The 22786-nt window shown below is 40.4% G+C and overlaps 1 protein-coding gene across 2 annotated transcripts in view; it reads right to left on the bottom strand.

Annotated features, from left to right (window-relative positions):
* The window catches only part of itpk1a (inositol-tetrakisphosphate 1-kinase a), a 28899-nt gene that overhangs the window by 2460 nt on the left and 3653 nt on the right, over window positions 1-22786 (bottom strand). For both annotated transcript variants that reach the window (XM_046836784.1, XM_046836783.1), the window contains exons 4-10: window positions 10492-10617; window positions 10297-10414; window positions 7872-7970; window positions 7074-7114; window positions 3745-3910; window positions 3394-3461; window positions 2513-2675 (exon numbers count right to left, since the gene is read on the bottom strand). In XM_046836784.1, coding sequence (XP_046692740.1) covers window positions 2513-2675; window positions 3394-3461; window positions 3745-3910; window positions 7074-7114; window positions 7872-7970; window positions 10297-10414; window positions 10492-10617 — 781 coding nt within the window. The remainder of the gene's footprint in view (window positions 1-2512; window positions 2676-3393; window positions 3462-3744; window positions 3911-7073; window positions 7115-7871; window positions 7971-10296; window positions 10415-10491; window positions 10618-22786) is intronic.

Raw genomic sequence — 22786 nt, 5'->3', positions numbered from 1 at the left:
ATATTTGTATTAGTTTTTAATATAAGATTAGTGGGAACTTTCCGGAATCTTCTGAAGTTTCACTGAGGAGCATCATAACGTCTTTAGTGCATCTTTAATGAAATGGGGGGGCAGTGTGGGTTTAAAACTAGGCTATAAAAGCCTATAAAAATACACACACACACACACACACACACACACACACACACATACACACACCATCACTACAGTAACATCACAGCAGGTCTCCAGTATTATGACTCACCAACACACGAGCTGATAAATAAACATCTCTGCAGCTTCACACACTCCAAACACTCACTCACCATATTTACAGTAATAAACATACATATATATAAAATCTACATTTATAACTTCATAAACCGGAAACAACAGCAGTCATTTTTATTAATTAATCTGAATAAAAAAACATTTTCTTCACAGATATTAAAGAAATGTTTGTATTCCTGAGACGTTTGTAGCTGTGAGTCATTATAATAAATATCAACATAATTTAAACATATAGAACCTTTTATAATACAGTGTGTTTACATAGTTATTTTGTATGTTTATTTATTTTTATATTATATTTTTTCTCTTTCTGCTCCTGTTTGGAGACACCATGCCACTCTGTCATCTAGTCAAGTTTATTTCTATTGCGCTTTTCACAACAGACATTGTCTCAAAGCAGCTTTACACAAATCAACAGTGAAGGTGAATGGTGTGTGTTTATCCCTGATGAGCAGCCGTGGCGACTGTGGCAAGGAAAAACTCCCTTAGATGTTATGAGGAAGAAACCTTGAGAGGAACCAGACTCAAAAACCTTTCAACAATACAGAACACTGGAGAGTGAGAACTAACATGAGCACTGGAGTGTGTGATAAGTAATGTTCTCATCTACATCTGCATGGTCCAGGATCTTTTCATCATCCTCACCTCCATCCTCAGCATTCTCCTACTCATATACCCCAAGTCCCACCACTGCACATGAACAAACCGTCTTAATTGTCCCTCTCTCATCTCCAAAATATGCACTGTCCCTCTAATAAACTCATTTCTAATCCTGTCCATCGTCAATAAACATCTCAACATCTTCAGCTCTGCTACCTCCAGCTCCACCTCCTGTCTTTTACGCAATGCCACTGTCTCTAAACCATACAACATCTCAGGTCTCACCACAGACCTATAAACTTTCCCTTTCACTCTCACAGATACTCTTCTATCACAAATCACTCCTGTCACTCCTACTTTTCCAGTCATATGTGGTTCAGTTCCCACAAAGGAAACAGCACACAATTGTATCTGATGTTTTAGGATGTAGTAGCATGAATGTTTCTTTCATTTGAATTAGGAGACCCAAACCTGACAATGCCCCTGTGCACCAAGCTAGCTCCATAAACATCTGCTTTCCATTGGTTTAAAGATCTTCTGCTATAATCCCTATTGAACACTATTAAGATGAATGTGAACTCTGACTGCACCCCAGGAACCTCCTCACCTCACCTACATCACTACCTGACTTTAATAACACCCTTATGGCTAAATGAACTTCCACAGAATCTAGTGGAACATCTTCCCAGAAGAGTGAAGCTTATGGAGGTTAATGTGGAATGGGATGATCAAAAAGCCAGTCTTATGCTCAGGTGTCCACAGCCTTGTGGCAATACAGTGGCCTATGTTTTAAATGTTTAATTTATATTTTAATACTTTAGAATGAATTCCCACCTGAAACTGATATTCGTTTGATTAGTTTTTATTGTATTATTTTATAATCATATGTTTAGGTCACAGGCAGTAGAAGCCCAGAAACTGATCAGGTACACACAAGATCTCGGGACTAGGACACCTTAAATAACCTGGTTCTTACTAGTGAGTTGTTTATTATTGTTTACTTTTATTTAAACGAGATAAATTGTGATTCTGTGACTCTCAGTGACTCTTGCGGACTCAGTGATTCAATAACTATCAATGACTCTAAGTGACTCAGTTACTCTCAGTAACCTTCTGTGACATGAATCACAGTGACTCAGTGGCTTGGTGATGCTCAATAATTTAGAAACTCATAGAGACTCTCAGTGACACTCAGTGGTTCTGTGACTCTCAGAGGCTCAGTAACTCAATGACTCTCAGTGGCTCAGTGACTCTAAATGACTCAATGACTCTTAGTGATTCTCAGTGGCTTAGTGACTCTCAGTGACTCAAAGACTCTCAGTGACTCAGTAACTATATGTGCCTCAGTGACTCTCATTTAATCTTAGTGACTCTCAGTGACTCTCAGTGACTCAAAGACTCGCAGTGACTCAAAGACTCTCAGTGACTCAAAGACTCTCAGTGACTCAGTAACTATATGTGCCTCAGTGACTCTCTTTGACTCTTAGTGACTCTCAGTGACTCTCAATGACTCAAAGATTCAGTGACTCTCAGTGACTCAATGACTCTTAGTGACTCAGAGACTCTTAGTCACTCAGTCACTCTCAGGTGGGCATGGCCCCGTATGTTACCACCTTCATGTTGTGTGTGATTGTTTTGGCACCTGGGAAGGCGTTGATGTCGATGACAGCATGCTGTCCTGTCTGGTTGTTGATTATGATGTCAATCCCAAACAGCGACACACCAAGAGACTGTCTCAAACATCTGGAAATCTTCCGGATGACATCATCACTCGGTGTCCTACACTGACCCTCCAGGTTCTCCCGCTAATGAAGGGGCACAAGGGAACAAGTAGCGTGGAAACATGAACATGGGGGAGAGCTTAAGGAGAACATGGAGCGAACATGAGAACATAAGTTTAACATGGAGAAACACATAGGGAACACAAATAGAATACAGAGCAAACATGAGGAGAACATGAGACACAAAGAGAACATGAGACAAACATAGAGGGAACATATGAATAGGAGAAGTAAATGCAGAGACACAGAGAGGACCCGAGGAGAGCATGAGGAGAACATGAGAAGAACGGGAGGGAAACATGAGTAAAATTAGTGGAGAACATGAGAAAACCATGAGAAAAAAACAAGGACATGAAGAACCATGGGAGAACAGTAAGATCATGAGGAGAACATGAGAATAGCATGAGAAAAACATAAAGAGAACACAGCAAAGAACATAAGAATATAAGGAGAAAATGAAGAGACAAAGAAAACATGAGGAGAACATGAGAAGAACAAGAGAAAAAAAAACATGAGGGGAACATGAGGAGAAGATAGATGGAACATGTAAACATGAGGAGAAAATGCAAAGACACACAGAGAAAATGAGGGGAGAACAGGAGAAAAACATGAGTAGAACATGAAGGGCACATGAGAAGAACATGAGAAGAACAGGAAGTGATGCAGACAGAAATGAAATAAAAGAGGAGAAACGTAAAAACACTCCCAGGTCAGGAGAACGCTGAGATGAGGTGAAACTCACAGAGGTGAGATCTGATGATGACTCGGGTTTGGACACATGGTGACTGTTAAAGGATATCGCTTTTCTGTCTGTAGGACACACAAACACACACACATGCACACACACACACAAGGGGCGGAGTTTACTCTAAATGCACCTTCAATACTGAGTTGGAAAAGACTCTTGTGAAACAGGAAGTGGTCTAACAGGAAGTAGTCTTACAGGTAGCGGTCTAAAAGGAGGTCACTTAACAGAAGGTAGTCTAACAGGAACTGATCTAACAGGAAGTGGTCTACCAGGAAGTGGTCTAACAGAAGGTGGTCTAACAGGAAGTGTTCTAACAGAAAGTGATCTAACAGGAAGTGATCTAACCTGTAGGTCCAAAGGGGAAGTTCCTAATGGAGGGCCGCTCCACCACACTGTACGCCTCGCCCACTACAAACACCTTGTAGAGCATGGCATTGTGGTTAATGAAGCTCTGCACCACACAGGGGGGTGTGATGTCCTTCAGGTCTTCCTCACTAAAGATGATGGCCATCTACAACACACACACACACACACACACACACACACACACAGGGTGATCTCAGGGTGAATATTAACTCAGGGAATGCTCTCAGGTAACCGATACACACACACACACACACACACACACACACACACACACACACACACACACACACACACACACACACACACACACAGGGAGTTATCCGTATCTGTACCGAGGTGTGGTCAGGTGTGTTCTGAGATAACAACTCCAAGTTCAGTGTGTATTTATGAGGCCCATAAACTGTGTGTGTGTGTGTGTGTGTGTGTGTGTGTGTGTGTGTGTGTGTGTGTGTGTTTGTGCACACTCATAAACACACCTGACTGCCTGAAATGGTTCTACAGGTCAAAAGTAACTTATTCATCTGGAACGTCCCACACTGTCAACACGAGTCAAATTCACAATCGATTCGAACCGTACTGGCGTCTTTTCCTCACCATGTCCAGCTTTTCTTCCAAAAGTGTATCTGGGACTAAATCAGCTGTGTCATTTTATACCACACCACACTGCACATGGACACTTTATACCATACCACACTGCACAGTTTCACTTTATACCACACCACACTGCACATGGACACCTTATACCACACCACACTGCACATTGTCACTTTATACCACACCACACTGCACAGTGTCACTTTATACCACACCACACTGCACATGGACACTTTATACCATACCACACTGCACATGGACACTTTATACCACACCACACTGCACATGGACACTTTATACCACACCACACTGCACATGGACACTTTATACCTCACCACACTGCACAGTGTCACTTTACACCACACCACACTGCACATGGACACTTTATACCACACCACACTGCACATGGACACTTTATACCACACCACACTGCACATGGACACTTTTTATCACACCACACTGCACAGTGTCACTTTATATCACACCACACTGCACATAGACACTTTATACCACACCACACTGACACTGCACATGGACACTTTATACCACACCACACTGCACAGTGTCACTTTATACCACACCACACTGCACATGGACACTTTATACCACACCACACTGCACATGGACACTTTATACCACACCACACTGCACATGGACACTTAATATCACACCACACTGCACAGTGTCACTTTATATCACACCACACTGCACAGAGACACTTTATACCACACCACACTGCACATGGACACTTTACACCACACCACACTGCACATGGACACTTTATACCACACCACACTTCACATGGACACTTTATACCACACCACACTGCACAGAGACACTTTATACCACACCACACTGCACATGGACACTTTATCACACCACACTGCACAGTGTCACTTTATATCACACCACACTGCACAGAGACAATTTATACCATACCACACTGCACATGGACACTTTATACCACACCACACTGCACATGGACACTTTATATCACACCACACTGCACATGGACACTTTATACCACACCACACTGCACATGGACACTTTATACCACACCACACTGCACATGGACACTTTATACCACACCACACTGCACATGGACACTTTATACCACACCACACTGCACAGTGTCACTTTATACCACACCACACTGCACATGGACACTTTACACCACACCACACTGCACAGTGTCACTTTATACACCACACTGCATGGACACTTTATACACACCACACTGCACATGGACACTTTATACCACACCACACTGACACTGCACATGGACACTTTATACCACACCACACTGCACATGGACACTTTATACCACACCACACTGCACAGTGTCACTTTATACCACACCACACTACACATGGACACTTTACACCACACCACATTGCACATGGACACTTTATACCACAACACACTGCACTGCACATTGACACTTTATACCATACCACACTGCACAGTGTCACTTTATACCACACCGTCATATAAAGCATTTCACTGCATGTTGTTCTCTGTATGTATGTGTATGTGACAAACACAAGTTGAACTTGAAAATAAAACAGCTTTTAAATCCACATGAATATATTTGAGATTGTGCAGTTTGCTACAGATGCCGGTTGTGAGCTCTGACTAGTGACACTCTCTGACCATCCAATCAAAAGACGTAAAATGCTGACGTTATTGGACGCCTTTTATTCTGTGAATAATTTTATACAAATTCAGGGACAAAAATATATTAAACCGTAAGCAGCGATTCTGATTCTCAATGTTTCTCAGCCTTTTCATACTTTCATGAATCATTGGTCATTTTCCATCTTCTTTTTGGTATGAGCAGTTTGTATACTTCTTTCTTTTAAATTTGTTCTTTTTTTATTTGTTTATAAACATTATTTTCTTTAACTTTCTTCTTTTTTTAATTGAGTAATGAAATCTTTTTTTTTTTTGTTTTAATCCTTTTTATTTTGTTCTTAATGTTTTATTTTTTGATTCCCAGTTACAAACTTCAATCATTGCATTTCATTCATCTCACCTATTTCATTTGCTTCTATTTTTTGTTTCATTAATTCGTTTGTTTCTTTATGTATTTGTTTGTTCACCTGTGCCTTCATTTATTCATTCATTCATTTGTTTGTTCCTTTGTTCATTCATTTATTCAGTCATTCCTTGATTCAATTATTCATTTATCTGTTAATTTGGTTCTTTATCAATTAATAAATTTTTTCATTCATTGATTTGTTCTTTGCCTCATTCGACCATTCCTTCCTTCCTTCCTTCCTTCCTTCCTTCCTTCCTTCCTTCCTTTATTCATTAATTTCCTTCCTTCCTACTTTATCATACATTTGTTCATTAATTTAGATTTTTTTATACATATACATTCCTGTCTCTTTATTTAAAAGGTGTATTGAAGCTGTATGTTGTAATAAACCTCATATATATTAAATAATAACCACAGAGTTCATTTTACTTTTTTTCAATTACACGGATGTGAGGGGGCACAAACTTTCGCCCCGCTGTGACTATGGTGAGTCAGTGTGTTCTGAAGGAGGAGGAGGATTATCACACAGGCCTGAGATAAAATGAACATGTGCTCAATTACATACCACAGGTTAGATCATTAACGAGAAGCGTAATTACTCACACACACACACACACACACACACACACACACACACACACACACACACACACACACACACACACAGTCTTACCTCATGGGAATTCACACCATGTGCTACCTGAGTCTTACACACTGTAAAAGAAAGCAATAAACAGAGCAACCACATTAGGATGTAATAAGGCATTATGAAGTGGATATGAACCTCATGGAGAGTGTAATAAGACATTAAATGGATATAAAGGTAATCAATAAAGTAATAATGCATTATGAAGTGGATATAGAGATGATGAGAGTATTATTAGGCATGATGTAGTATATTTGAAGGCGATGAGGAGAGTAATAAGGCATTATGAAGTAAATATGAAGGCGATGAGAGTAATAAGGCACAATGCAGTCTATATAAGGTGATGAGGAATGTAATAAGGCATTATGAAGTGGATATGAAGGTGACGAGAGTATTATAAGGCATTATGCAGTGCATATAAAGGTGATGAGGAGAGTAATAAGGCATTATGAAGTGGATATCAAGGTGACAGAGAGAGTTATAACGCATTATAAAGTGGATGTATAGGTGATGGAAAGAGTTACAAGGCATTATGAAGTGGATATGAAGGTGATGAGAGTATTATACGGCATTGTAGAGTTTCTATAAAGGCTATAATGAGAGGAATAAGACATTATGAAGTGGATATAAAGATGATGGAGAGAGTTATAAGGCATTATGCAGTCTATATGAAGTATATGATGAAGTATGTGATGAAGGTATTATAAGGCAATTATAAAGCCTATATTAAGGTGATGAGGAGAGTAATAAGGCATTGTAAAGTGGATATGAAGGTGAGGAGAAGATTAATAAGGCATTATGAAGTGGATATGAAGGTGTACGTACTGAAGGGGAAGGTGATGTCTCTCTTACGGAGCTGCTCTAACATGTCGGGGCCACACCCACTGCCGAGCACCAGGAACGGAGGAGAGCAGATCCGCTCATCTGCCGTCACACACACACACACACACACACACACACACACACACACACACACACACACAATAGCATGTTAGCATGAATGCTAATTATATTATAGCATTAGAGACAGAACCAAAGGTGTTGATTAAGGTGTAGACACAAGGGGGCGTGTCCTCTTCATATTTCCTTTTATACTGTAATAAATCTGGATTCTGGATTCTGATTGGTCAGAAGGTGTTAATAGAAGCGCAGTGTGTGCGTTTTGTTTTGTAATTGTATCTGGTTCTACACTAATGCAGCTTATCCTCCTGATCCTGATGGTTGACGAACAGAAACATGGCCGCCTTTTCTACGTAATGTTACTTCCGTGCAACTTGTGCAATTTGCCCTAGCGTTAGGGCTGACGGGAAGGTGGTAGCTTAGCATTGAACGTTAGACCCGAAGGTCGCACGTTCAAATTCCGGCCGCTCCTGGGCCCCTGAGGGAGGCCCTTACCCCGATAACTGTAAGTTAAGTGCGTATGCCAAAGGGCATAAAAGTAAATGCTCGGTGTCGACGGTTTAAGCAGCTCTTGTCGCCATAATAACCTGTTTCCAGCGCGGATTTACAGCGTGTTCTTTGGCCGTTTATAGCAGAAAACACTCCCAGAGATATTTATCGTCTCCTGACCGCCCACTTTGTGTTTACTTTCCCGTGTATAAGACTCGGAGGGAACGCGGGCTGCGGAGCTGCTGGTGAGATGACGTGTTGTGATACAGCAGGGACCGCTGTGTTATCGTCGCTCCTTTCCCAGGAAACCACTCTGTCGGTGTGTTGTTTTGCCCCACGCTTACATCCATGGAAGTGGTTGCCTGGTGAGGGAGCGAAAGAGTCACATGCGTGGAATTCTAAACACCGCTCTCTGCTTGATGACGGTCTGGAGCCGAGGCTGTTCCCTCAGATCACATCCAACACACACTCACACTCACACACACACACACACACACACACACACACACACACACACACACACACGCCGGAGCTCAATAACCAGAGCTCTTTTATTTACACAAGATCATATCGGTGTTAATGTTAAGAATATCTTCATCAGTTACTCATAGAACGTACGATTATTTTTATTTTCCTTCACCTCGCTTCATCTTCTTCCTGGAAATCGTGACACACTCATTTCCCATCTTTCTCATTATTGGACACAACTTTTAACCATCTACAGTCCGAGGCGTGATTTCCGCTACTCTGATTCTGCTCTTTAAGTCGATCCTCCTACCTGTTTATATTCTATTGGTGATCATCCGTTCTTCTCTTGTTCCCCACACCTGTGGAATTTTCTCCCCACTGAGATTAGATATGCCTTAGATTAGACATGCCTTAGATTTTTAATCTGCTCTTATAACTCATTTTGTAGGAAAGCTTTGATGTGATCACAACCCATTATTCACACCTGAACTCCTTCCACCAATCACAATCCACTATTCACACCTGAACTCCTTCCAGCCAATCACAATCCACTATTCACACCTGAACTCCTTCCAGCCAATCACAATCCACTATTCACACCTGAACTCCTTCCAGCTAATCACAATCCACTATTCACACCTGAACTCCTTCCAGCCAATCACAATCCACTATTCACACCTGAACTCCTTCCAGCCAATCACAATCCACTATTCACACCTGAACTCCTTCCAGCCAATCACAATCCACTATTCACACCTGAACTCCTTCCAGCCAATCACAATCCACTATTCACACCTGAACTCCTTCCAGCCAATCACAATCCACTATTCACACCTGAACTCCTTCCAGCCAATCACAATCCACTATTCACACCTGAACTCCTTCCAGCCAATCACAATCCACTATTCACACCTGAACTCCTTCCAGCCAATCACAATCCACTATTCACACCTGAACTCCTTCCAGCTAATCACAATCCACTATTCACACCTGAACTCCTTCCAGCCAATCACAATCCACTATTCACACCTGAACTCTTCCAGCCAATCACAATCCACTATTCACACCTGAACTCCTTTCAGCCAATCACAATCCACTATTCACACCTGTGTTTCTTCCAGCCAATCACAATCCACTATTCACACCTGAACTCCTTTCAGCTAATCACAATCCACTATTCACACCTGAACTTCTTCCAGCCAATCACAATCCACTATTCACACCTGAACTCCTTCCAGCCAATCACAATCCACTATTCACACCTGAACTCTTCCAGCCAATCACAATCCACTATTCACACCTGAACTCCTTTCAGCTAATCACAATCCATCCCCCGACTGTGTTATTATATTCACCCACTGATGAGTGTTGTGTGTGTAAAGTGTGTACTGACCTTTCATACACTTCTCCATTGCGTGAATCAGTGAGTAGGACTTGGATCGGTCGAGCAGCATGCGGATTCCAGGAAGAGGGTCCAAGATCACGGTCTCGTGGTGAGAGTCGATGTAATCCTGCAAGGAACATGATGTATGTAATGAACTTCTTTTAGATGTCCATAAAACTGTTACAAGTCCAGCAGTGGTTCTACCTGTATGCTCTGCACCACTCTCTGCGCCTCCTCGATGTTATGATCGGCGTCCACGATGTGGTCCGTCAGCTTGTGGATAATGGCATCCAGCGGGCCCTGATCCTCTAAAGGCCTGCTCAGATCCAGCTGCAGAATGATAAATACTGCTCAGGCACATGGCCAAAAAAAACCAGGAACAATTAATCACTTAGTTAACTTTCCTCCTAACTGTATTATCTACTTAAGGATTCTTCAGAAGTCTCTCCTGGGAGAACCCTAAACTTAGAGTCACAAGTAAACAAAATCTGAATATCTAGAAACCTGCTCCCTTGTTATTAAAGTGCTCAAAAGTTCTATTTCAGAAGGCTTTGAACCATTAATTATCCAATGAACCCATGAAGAACCTGTAAAGAACCCTATTTTCTAAGTGTTTATTTATATATTGTGATTCTTTTCTTCTCAGGAACCTGTACATGTTCTGAGAAGTGTTGTGGTTCTACACTATCTATAGTACAACATTCAGCCTCTGTACCCACACAGCATCATGCAGGTAGGACATTGAAAAGTAGAGTTCTTAATGGTTCTTCAGCTCCATTACTCAGGAACCCTTAAATGTTCTGTGTAGAACTGTACAGCAAAGTGTTGAGGTTCTACATAATTCATTCCACACCATTTGCTGTCTTCACCCACACAACACACAACATCATACAGCCAGAACATTTAGGACACTGAATGGTTTTCCACTTGCTCTAGGAGGAAATACTTAAATGTTCTCATCATTTGGTGTCTTCACCCACACATTAGAATATTTAGGATGCTTAATGGTTTTTCAGTTGTTCAATTCCTCTAGTTGGAACTCTTAAATGTTCTTGTGGCACAGTGTTGTGGTTCTCCACAATTCACTCCACTACATTCAGTGTCTTCACCCTCACGTTTCATACAGCTAGAAGATTTAGATTGCTTGATGGTTCCTCAGTTGCTCTCAAGGGAACCCAGAACTGTAAAGTTTTCAAATAACACTTGATTATCTAATGAGCTGTTAAAGAACCCTTGAAGAACCGTGTGTGTGCAGAACAAACTCAGAATTAGTGCTCATGCTTTTCTTCATTTGAGAAAAGAGGTTCTTTAAGGGTTCTTGAGTGGTTCTTTGAAGGTTCTCCTAGTAGAGTGGCTTCAAAAAGGGTTTGTCCATTGAGGAGACTCTCACTGTTCTGTGTAGAGCCCTAACAGTGTTATTGCTCAAAATAATCTTGCAAACATCTCCAACCTTTTAGAAACGAACCTTTTAGATAAAGGTACTTGGAGGAACCAGGTTCATCATAAGTTTGTGTGATTATTAAAGGTTCTTAGCCTCCTAAAAGGGATCAGTTTCTGAGCAGGAACCACAGGGGGAACCCAGAGAACTCTGATGTGGTGTGGTTTTTCTCAGCGTGTATGAGAGGAGATGTTCTATTCGCAGTATTTACAGCTCAGTTTGCAGACGTATCTGCATGTTTAAAGATTTATTGCAGAAATAAACGGATCGTATCTCCTGTACGAGTCTAAAGGTTATTACAGTGTTCTGTAAACACAGCGATGGGCTTCGCTCGGGCCGAGCGACTGATCTTAACCTTTATAATAAACACCACATTACATTAAATATCTTCTCATTTAATCCCAATGAAGCTCCCATGAAGTTCAATAGAAAATGTGATTTCTTCCAAACTGCAGCATCTTTTCAGCTTCACTGCATTCTGTGGGTTTTTCATTTCTTCGATAGAAATACACTTTTCTAGGAAATCATGAATATTAAGATTAAATTTGATTCTAGTTTGTTAAACAGTCATTGTGGTGTTGCGTAGAATCTTAATAAACATTATTTTCACAGTACATTTTTTTACAATTATTAAAAATTTTCCATATATCTTAAAAAATAATTATGCATATTTAAATATATAGTACATAGTTTCATAAAGTATTATTAAAATCAAACATTTTTACAATTTATTTATTTATTTGCTTGTTTATATTAGAACACTGAACAATTTATTTTTTCATTCAAATTTTATATTATTCTATATATTATACATAGTCAAAAATCACTGCTAAAATGTAGAATAAATATTATTCGATTGTAGATTAATTAGATGATATTATATATAAATGCATATATTTGCATATCATTGAAGTTTTATTATAAAAAATATATATATTTATACATAACTAACTATGTAGATAAATATATAAAATACAATAAAGTATAATCTTTTACATATATTGATTGATTGATTGATTGATTTGTTATTTATTTATTTTATGGAACACTGTATAACTTTTTTTACATTAATCAATATATTATACATAATCGATAAAAAAGAATGTAGATTAAAATATATAATATCAAGTACCATTGAACATTTGTATAATTATTTATTTATATATTTACTAAATAATAAAGTAATTAAATAAATAAGTAAATGGATTGCAGTGCCTGGATGGAAATGGATGGTAGAAATTTTTCTGCGAGAACTTTTCAGAAGAATCTGCCCAAACGTTCGAAATGATTTTCTGCTCCAAGCTAGCAGAAGGTAAACTAGCGCTTACTGCCTACAGTCCACACTGAGGCTTCATCTCCTCGTGGAGCTGAAGAAGGTTTAGTTGAATTGAACTTTACATGTATTAGTAGATGAGTAGGAGGCCTGGTAGAACCTTTCCAGTTCTTCAGTAAAATGTCCTTCGTGACCCTGTGATAAAAATCGAAGCTGCGTGGGCTGAAAAGACTAAAAATAAACCTGAAGCAAAGCCGAGAGTAAGTAATGGACCAGGATCCTGTGGGACTGACTCTCTGGAGCACGTCGAGGTTTGTTGGAACAAAGTGCTGAGATGTTTGGCAGAAAGAATGAAGTGTATGGATGGAGGAGGAGGAGGAGAAGGAGGGGGCAACATCATAATCTAAGGTCATCAGGTTGAAGGTCATAGTATAAAGAGCCGTGCCAATTCGGGAGAAGAAGTACTTCCTGTCTGCGTTTAGAAGCGATGCCATGTTCCCTGAGCCGTGTTTTTGGTTTCACTGTGTAATAATTGAACCATTTTTCATGTTATGATAATAAACAGACAAATTATTTAAACTTTAGAGATCCTTTCACATGCTGCTAACATCTACATGGGAACTTCATCTCACTTCTCTGTGGATGAGAAGAAATGGGACGGAGTGTGAAGGTTAAGGACTGAATAAATGATTCCATGTGTCCTTTTAGAACGAGCTGGACTTCTGGACCTTCAGGACTTTAGGGACTATTTAGATCATCAAGACTCTATAGCAATAGGACATTAAGGAGACATTTAAGACCTTTAAGATATTTAGAACCTCAGGACTTTAACAACTTTAAGATCTTTAGGACGTTATAATATTTGCGATTTAGAACCTTCAGGAGTTTAGGACCTTTAAAACATTCAGACATTTAAATCATCAGGACTGTAGATTCTACAGAACTTTATGACCCCCAGGAGCTTGGGACATTAAAACTTTAGGATTTTGGGACATTTGAGAATTTAGAAAATTCAGGACTTTTCAGAGTATCAGGACTTCAGGATGTTAGGACATCTTAAAAACCTTATTTTAAGACCTTCAAAACTTAGGGTTAGGGTTAGAACTTACTAAGTTTAGGGATATTTAGAACTTAGAAACCTTAGGACACTTAGGAACTTTAAGACCTACATGTTTTACACACACACACACACACACACACACACACACACACACACACACACTCAGCCTCAAGCCATGCTGAAGTTCAGTTTAAAGTGTTTTAAAAGGTAAGATGAACTTTAATACACACACACACACAAACACACACACACACAGTTTAGATCAGATGGTATTAGTTGTCAGATGAAAACCATCTCCAACAGCACATTTCCAGAACATTCTCCTCCTGGCCTTTATTTACTCTCCTACAGCCTGATCTTCTTGAAAATCACCTCAGTGTGTGTTTCTGCTGTGTGTCTCCTCACACACACACACACACACACACACACACACACACACACACACACACAGCGTTTACTGTAAACACTTCTTTGTGTACAGTAGAGTGTTTCGGTCCTCAGCTCAGTCTGCAGGATCACAGATACTCATTATTACTGTTCATTGCTAAATTTATTTTTATTTGATATTTTATTATCTATTTATTGACTTTCATTTAATTTTAGTTTACTTTTGATCTTTAACTCTTACAATACAATTTTGTATTTATTTATATAAGTTCGTTATTGGGCTTTTAGTATCTAAGTGTTCAGAATGTTCCACTCTGAACCCTGATGAACATCTAGAACATTCCTGACAGTGATGTCATGGAGGATTCTGAGTGATACTTTTTGCCTGACCTTCATGCTTCTCAGTAGGTTATCATGGTTCTGAGTAGATCACTCTGGACCTTTAGACACTAAGAACCTAATAAAGAACTCTTAAACATCTACTAAACATCTTACTTTTGATCTTACAATACATATATTTATTTATATGAGTTCATCTACTAAATAATAAATGGGTTTATAAATAAATCTCACACTCCTGAAGAGAACCCTTATTTAGAACAGTTCTTTAGATGGTCTTTACAGGTTTATTGCATGAATAAGCATTTTTTTTTCCAAAACGTTGCTGATTCTGCTATTCCTGATCTGATGTCTCTGGTTCTGGATTTCCACATCTGAGGCTGATGTTCTACTCTTAGACAGAATTGCTGAAATGATTCTAAAATTTCTGATCTGATTCTAATGTTCTTGATTTGAGTCTAAAGTTCCTGAACTGATTCAAAACTTTGTGATCTAAGCCATAAGTTTCTGCTCTGATTGTTAAGTCCTGACCTGAGTCAGAAGTTCTCAATCTGAGTCGTATGTTCCTGATTTGATTCTGAAATATCTGATTTGAGTCTAATATTCCTGATCTGATTCTGATGTTCTTGTTCTGAGTCTAAAGTTCCTGATGTGGAAAACGCTCGGTTCTTTATTGAAACAAGAACTCGAGCTCTGGGATAAAGAAAAGCTCCACCTGGTTCTGCAGCGACGCCGTAATCACAGAGCCGCGACATTATCGGAGAAACCACAGCGATTATCTCATCAACACTATTGAAGTGAAATTCATTGTGACTGGGTGTGACAGTAAGATATAAACGTCAAAGTGTGTGTGTGTGTGTGTGTGTGTGTGTGTGTGTGTGTGTGTGTGTGTGTGTGTGTGTGTTCCCTGTCTGTCCCCACCCTCTGTTTTCTGTTCTCTCTGGCCTTGACAATGTCGTCTCACTCAGCACTGAATGAATTGCTTGTTTGTGTATGTGTGTGTGTGTGTGTGTGTGTGTGTGTGTGTGTGTGTGTGTTTTAGCTGAGTCAGTCCTTATCACTAGCTGTCTCTCAGATATTAAAGAGTTCAGCTGAAGGCTGCAGAACCTTGACCGAGTCTCCCTGCCCTGCCCATTCATCTCTCAACCAGCCTTCACACACACACACACACACACACACACACACACACACATACATCAGTGCTAAATGGTCCCTCAGTTTCTGTCTAAGGAATCTCAATATGACAATATACACTGTATGGCAAAAGTATTTGGACACCTGACTTTTCAAAGTTCTCACAAACTGTCCAAAACTCTCCAAACTGTTCTCACAATGTTGGAGGCACACAATTGTATCAGACATCTGTGGATGCTGAAGCATAAAATATTCCCTTCACTTGAACTAGGAGACCCAAAACATTCAGTTCCAGATGTTTCTGCACAATGCTGGCTCCATGAAGATCTGCTTTCCATGGTTTGGAAGACATGGACGATCTCCTGCTATAGAGCTCCAACCATTTTGAACATGAATGAATGTGAATGAGGACTGCACCCTAGGCCTCCTCACCTTACAAATCTCCAGAAATCTTCTGAAGTCTTCAAAAAATCTAATGGAACATCATTCCAGAAGAGTGAAGAGCATATTATAACAGTGAATGTGGAATGCGAAGTCCATTTAGTGTATCAGCCGGGGTTGTTTCTATTGCCCCTTTCTGTAGAAGGTAAAATAATCTTTCCAGGTGCATGAACATCCAGTCTAATAGATCCCAGAGATACTTCAGGAACACCTACACATGGAAAACTACATATTTAAGTCCTACATAGCCACTTTGTTTCGTCTTCTCCCAACATCAGGTGCTCTCTGGAAAGTTCTTTCACTCCTAGTTTAGATATAAACAAATTCCTCAACAATGCACCAATATCTGCTATTAATCATGGCCTGTTTTGTGTTTTCCCCTTAATCAGTGTCGTCTTTTAGATCACACCTCCATAGCTTTATGGGCCGTCTCCTCCTCCTGGCATTGTGCAGGTTAAATCACAGGGTCAGCTGACCATAAAATCAGACGAATCGTGGAAATACTCGGAAGATGTGCTGAGAAAGTTCCAGGGATTCAGAATTGGTGAATCAGCTTTTACTTCTGCTGTGAAATGTAACACTATGAAAAGTAAAATATTCTACACTATTTAACCAAATGTTTGTGGACACTTGACTATGAGGTTGCTATGTGCTTCTTTTTGGACAACCAGTTCCACATTTGGTGTTCATTTGCTGTTATAATAACCTCCACTCTTCTGGGAAGATGTTCCACTAGATTTTTTATTATTATTTTTTTAGAGATTCCTTTAGCCACAATCATGTTAGAAAAGTCATTATGTTCAGTAGGAATCCAAGATGGCGGCACGGCAGTAGCTAGCAGCGGCCTCTCCGGATCCAAAAATGGTGCTTTTACCATATTTAGCCCGACTTTTCACAATACATGGACACCAGAGACAGCTGTGTTCAAGTGTACGACCACCAGACGCTGTTACGGTACAGGAATCATGCAACCACTAATCTGCATGATGAAGTAATCAAGAACCTTTGTGACCTTGGCTTTTTGCGAAAGGGCATCCAGGCCATCACGATCTACAAGACGACATCACCTGCTTGTGAGCGTGATGCCTCCCTCCCAGATGCGCTGAACGACTTCTACGCCCAGTTTGAGGTACAGATCAACATGAAGGCGAGGAAGACCACCCCTCCTTCCAGCGACCTGTCACGCTCACACCCATCGTAATAAAGTGCTTCGAGAGGCTCATCATGAGGCACATCATAACACAGCTTCCACTCTCACTGGACCCCATGCAGTTTGTGTATCGTCCAAACTGCTCCACGGACAATGCCATCTCCACAACCCTCCATTTGGCCCTCACCCACCTGGACAACAAGGACACGTATGTACGAATGCTGTTCATTGACTTCATATCAGCATTCAACACAATCATCTCTCAGCACCTGATTAAGAAGCTAAACCTACTGGGCCTGAACACCTCCCTCTGCAACTGGATCCTGGACTTCCTGACTGGGAGACCTCAGTCAGTCTGGATCAGAAACATCTCGGAAGCATCTCCAGCACCAGAGAGGAGGTGCAACGGTTAACAGCGTGGTGTGGAGCAAACAACCTGTCTCTGGACGTTGACAAAACTAAAGAGATGGTTGTCAACTGCAGGAGAGCACAGAGCAGCCATTCTCCACTGATCATCAATGAATCCTTAGCGGAGATTATCAAGAGGACCAAATTCCTTGGTGTTCATCTGGTGGACAACCTCACCTGGTCACTCAACACCGGCTCCATCACCAAGAAAGCCCAGCAGCATCTCTACTTCCTGAGAAGGCTGAGGAAAGCTCATCTCCCTCCCCCCATCCTGACCATATTCTACAGAGGAACCATTGAGAGCATCTTGAGCAGCTGCATCACTGCCTGGTTTGGGAACTGCACCGTCTCGGACCGCAAGACCCTACAAAGGATAGTGAGGACAGCTGAGAAGATCATCGGCATCTCTCTCCCCTCTATCATGGACATTTACACCACACGCTGCATCCGCAAAGCCAACAGCATTGTGGACAAACCCACAAACCCCTCACACACACCTTTCACACACACCCCTCACACACACCCGTCACACACACTTGTCACCCTCCTGCCATCAGCAAAGCGGTTTCGAAGCATTCGGGCCGTCACATCCAGACTGTGTAACAGCTTTTTCTTTCAAGCCATCAGACTCCTCAACACAGAACTGAACTGGACTGGAACTCACACACACACACACTCAAATGTATGTTTCTGAACTGTACAACCTGAACTTAACACACATTTATTACTCATCTCAATCCATTCCACCACCATTTATTTATTATTATTTATACTTCACCATATTACACTGTTTACATGCTGTTTTTTGCACCTCTTGACTGCTGCTCCTGCTGTTTCTGCACTGCATTGTGTTTGTTATAGTCTTTGTTATACTCTCGGTTATAGTCATTATTATTGTCATGCTGGTACAGGTTTGGGTCCCCTAGTTCAAGTGAATGGAAAATTTCATGAGGTCTGCTGAGTCTGATGTTACTGAACAGTTAAAAAACTGATGTTTTGATCTGTTCCTGATTTGGGAATTGCTTTATAGTTGGGATCTGGATGTCCAGAGGAACATAAGCATCTACAATCTGTTCTCTTCTTTTTTAACATCAACATAAAACAACATCCAACAACATCCAGAGATGTCTGATACAACTGTGTGTCTCTCAACTGTGTGTTTGGCAACGGTTTGAGGAGGAACCAAATATAGCTGAAAAAGTCATGTGTCCTAATTCTAAGTGTATCTCCAAACATCTTCATTTGACATCTCTATAGTTGTTGTAGTATTCAGCAGCACATAGAGTAGCACTTGATCCAGCATGCTTTCATTACTCATACATCTTAATAAAGCCACAAGACACTAAATCAAGGTCATAGAATCTTCTGTGAAATTGTGTGTAACCGAGTGTATCATACAATAACTATTTTGTTGAATGGATGAAATATAATATATAATGAGATATAATATATCTAAAGCATGTGTTAATTAAAGCTGTACTACACGTCCAAGCACAAGTGAACGATAAAGTGTGTTCCATTATGGATGGTGGTTCCTTCCATCTGTGAAGATCAGAGCACAGTGAGCTTCAGGATGTTGAACAATGCCATCTGAGAGCTTGATTAAATAGGGATTAAGTTTTAGTGGACAGAAAGTGGAAGTCGTAGAGGTTTAACTAAATACTTTTGCCAGAGCACAGGAGATTCAGGAGATTCATCATTCCACTGCAGACGTGTGAACAGTAACTGCTGTCTGAAAGATGAAGTGCTGCAGAATGAAACAGCTTCACTCTACAACTAAAGCACTTTATTACTGCGTGGAAATGATTCATTATTAACGCCCTGCGACGTCACGGCCTGACATCTAAACACGCCCGGAAATCTAAATATTTATTAGTTGAATGTAACAGCTCTTTTTTAAGCACATGTTCTCTGTAAACAGGTCCAAACTAAAAACATTTCCTTTAATCCACCAGTTTCCTGTAACTGTACTGAAGAACTATGACTGTTACTGTTATTAATATAACTGACATAAACAGTTCATGTCTCATCTTTTCTAATGTGGAAATATGATTTAAAACTAACCCTAATCCTGTCACTCCTAACTCTAATCCCAGATCCCAAAACCTCACTCTAACTCTTACCTGAAACCCTTACCCACAACTCCTCCCTATTTCCTCTAACTCTAACCCCAAAACCCTTACCCACAACTCCTCCCTATCACCTCTAACCAAAAACCCTTACCCACAACTCCTCCCTATTACCTCTAACTCTAACCCAAAACCCTCACCCACAACTCCTCCCTATTACCTCTAACTCTAACCCAAAACCCTTGCCCACAACTCCTAACTATTACCTCTAACTCTAACCCAAAACCCTTACCCACAACTCCTCCCTATTACCTCTAACTCTAACTCAAACCCTTACCCACAACTCCTCCTATTACCTCTAACTCTAACCCAAAACCCTCACCCACAACTCTTCCCTATTACCTCTAATTTTAACCCAAAACCCTTACCCACAACTCCTCCCTATTACCTCTAACTCTAACCCAAAACCCTTACCCACAACTCCTCCCTATTACCTCTAATTTTACCCAAAACCCTTACCCACAACTCCTCCCTATTACCTCTAACTCTAACCCAAAACCCTTACCCACAACTCCTCCCTATTACCTCTAACTCTAACACAAAACCTTTACCCACAACTCCTAACTATTACCCCTAAGTCTAACCCAAAACCTGTAAACTTAACCCTAACTATTACCCCTATCTTTAACCCAAAACCCTGAACCCAACCCCTGACTGTTATCCTAAATTAACCTAAAATCCTTACCCACAACCGCTGACTATTACCCATAACTCAAACCCAAAACCTTAAACCACAACCCCTCATTCTTACTGATAACCTGAAACACATTACCCCAACCCTTAACTAATCCCCTAATTTTAACCCAAATCCCAACACCTCAACCCCAATACTAACCCCTAAACATAACCCCAATCTAAACTCTAACTCTAACCCTGAGCACTATAACTAATTGTCAACCCTTACCCCAACCCCAAACCCTAACCCTGAACCTCAACCCTTACTCTTAAATTCTAACCACAAACACTAGATTCTAACCCTAAACACATAATCCAAAACTCCAACACCTAACTCCAACCCTAAACCCTAAACCAAAACCTGTAACCCACCCCTAACTCCAACACCAACCGTTTGTCTTTAAACTGAACCTGGTAACCCTAACCCCTATCCCCAAACCATACCTCTAACTGCCAACCCTAAACTATAATCTCCAAACCAAAGGCCTAATCCTAACCAATACCTCAACCCTTAACCGCTAACCCCAAATATAAATCCAGACTCTAAACCCTAAACCAACCCCTAACCACTAACTCTAACCACAACTTCTAAACCAGAACCTCAACTTTTACTAACCCCCACCCCTTCACTGGAACCACCAACCAAAACCCCTCCCCCACCCCTTCCCCAACTCTCTAAATCTGCTGTAACAAGACATGAGTTAAATTATATTTAATCAAGTTTTCAAATTCAATTCAGTGTCATTTGTAAAGCGTTTTTATCAAAAAAAAAGCTTTACATATTTATATAACTTCCAAATGTTCCTTTTAAATGCAGAAAATTTGACCTGATGAGTGAACCAGAGGAGACATCGGTAGGGAGAAAACTCACAAGAAACCTCAAAAGGAACCAGATTCAAAAAGGGTAAAGTGTGCATGATTCATTGATTTAAATTGTTATTATAAAAATGGAATTAATGCAAAAAGAAGAAGAAATTATTGAAATAAATGAACCTTACTACAGCTATAATAAATTAATCTAATCTAATACACAATGCACATGAGAAGCCTGATCTACACAAGAGTAACTGTTCAATAACAATTGAAGGACTCTGGTTTGATCGTCTACATTATTTAAATCCACCACAATCCTGGAAAATGGAGCTAAATGTGGACCATCTGGAGAGCACAGAACAATCAGGGTCAGGGTCAGAACTGAACTAAACTGTGACAGGGTCAACACAGAACAACCGGTAACATCCAGGAACTGTGTGTACAGCAGCACTGTTACAGATCAGACCATCAGACTCACAGGTGCAGCGCATTAGTGTGAAACTGTCAGAATCTGAGAATCAGCATGTGGACAGTTCAAATATTACATATGGAATGGACTGTAAAACAAAAAATACACATCAGGAGCAGTACTGAGCTCAGGATGTTAAACACTGGGGTTGTTTCAGTATTTGCCCCCTCTCTGTGTGCTCAGTGTGGAGAATGGAAAAATCTATTTTGGTAGAGATGTAGACTTTTGGTGGTCCTTTCCCCCTCACAGAAAAGGTCAGTTCTATTTTCTATAGAGTGAAGATCTAACCAACCCTCCCTCATGCCCCCCACATCATCCCATCACCATTAATTTGCTGTAATAAATGCACAATTGATATATATATACTTTTTCTGGAAAAAATGCTCGAAAGTCAAAGATCCTACAGGATGCAAATAACAAAATACAGACGAAACAAGCATAATGTAATTCAACATTTTGATACAGAGCCAAACCTTTTTCTCCTCTCCTCGCAATTTTAACAGTTCATTGGGTACATGGGGAACGTTTCTCGTATTTATAGTCTGGTTTTCTCAGGTACTTCAGATGATATTTCGATCTCCCTGTTATTTTAAAGCTACCTATGTAAAGCTCTCAGGATTACAGGTAATAAAATCTCCCAGAACAAACAATTTAGCCAACAAATATGGCTGCCGAGGTCTAAACAACAGACTAGCGATGTGACTTAATCAGCTCCCTCTGGGCTGAATGTGCATCTCTATAACTTAGGGCGATGTGATTCACATCTCGGTGCATTTCCAATGA

Source organism: Silurus meridionalis, chromosome 23 (genome assembly GCF_014805685.1).
Source record: "Silurus meridionalis isolate SWU-2019-XX chromosome 23, ASM1480568v1, whole genome shotgun sequence".
Taxonomy (NCBI): Eukaryota; Metazoa; Chordata; class Actinopteri; order Siluriformes; family Siluridae; genus Silurus; species Silurus meridionalis.
Note: the sequence above shows the minus strand (reverse complement) of the source record. Positions and strands in the feature narration are given on the sequence as shown.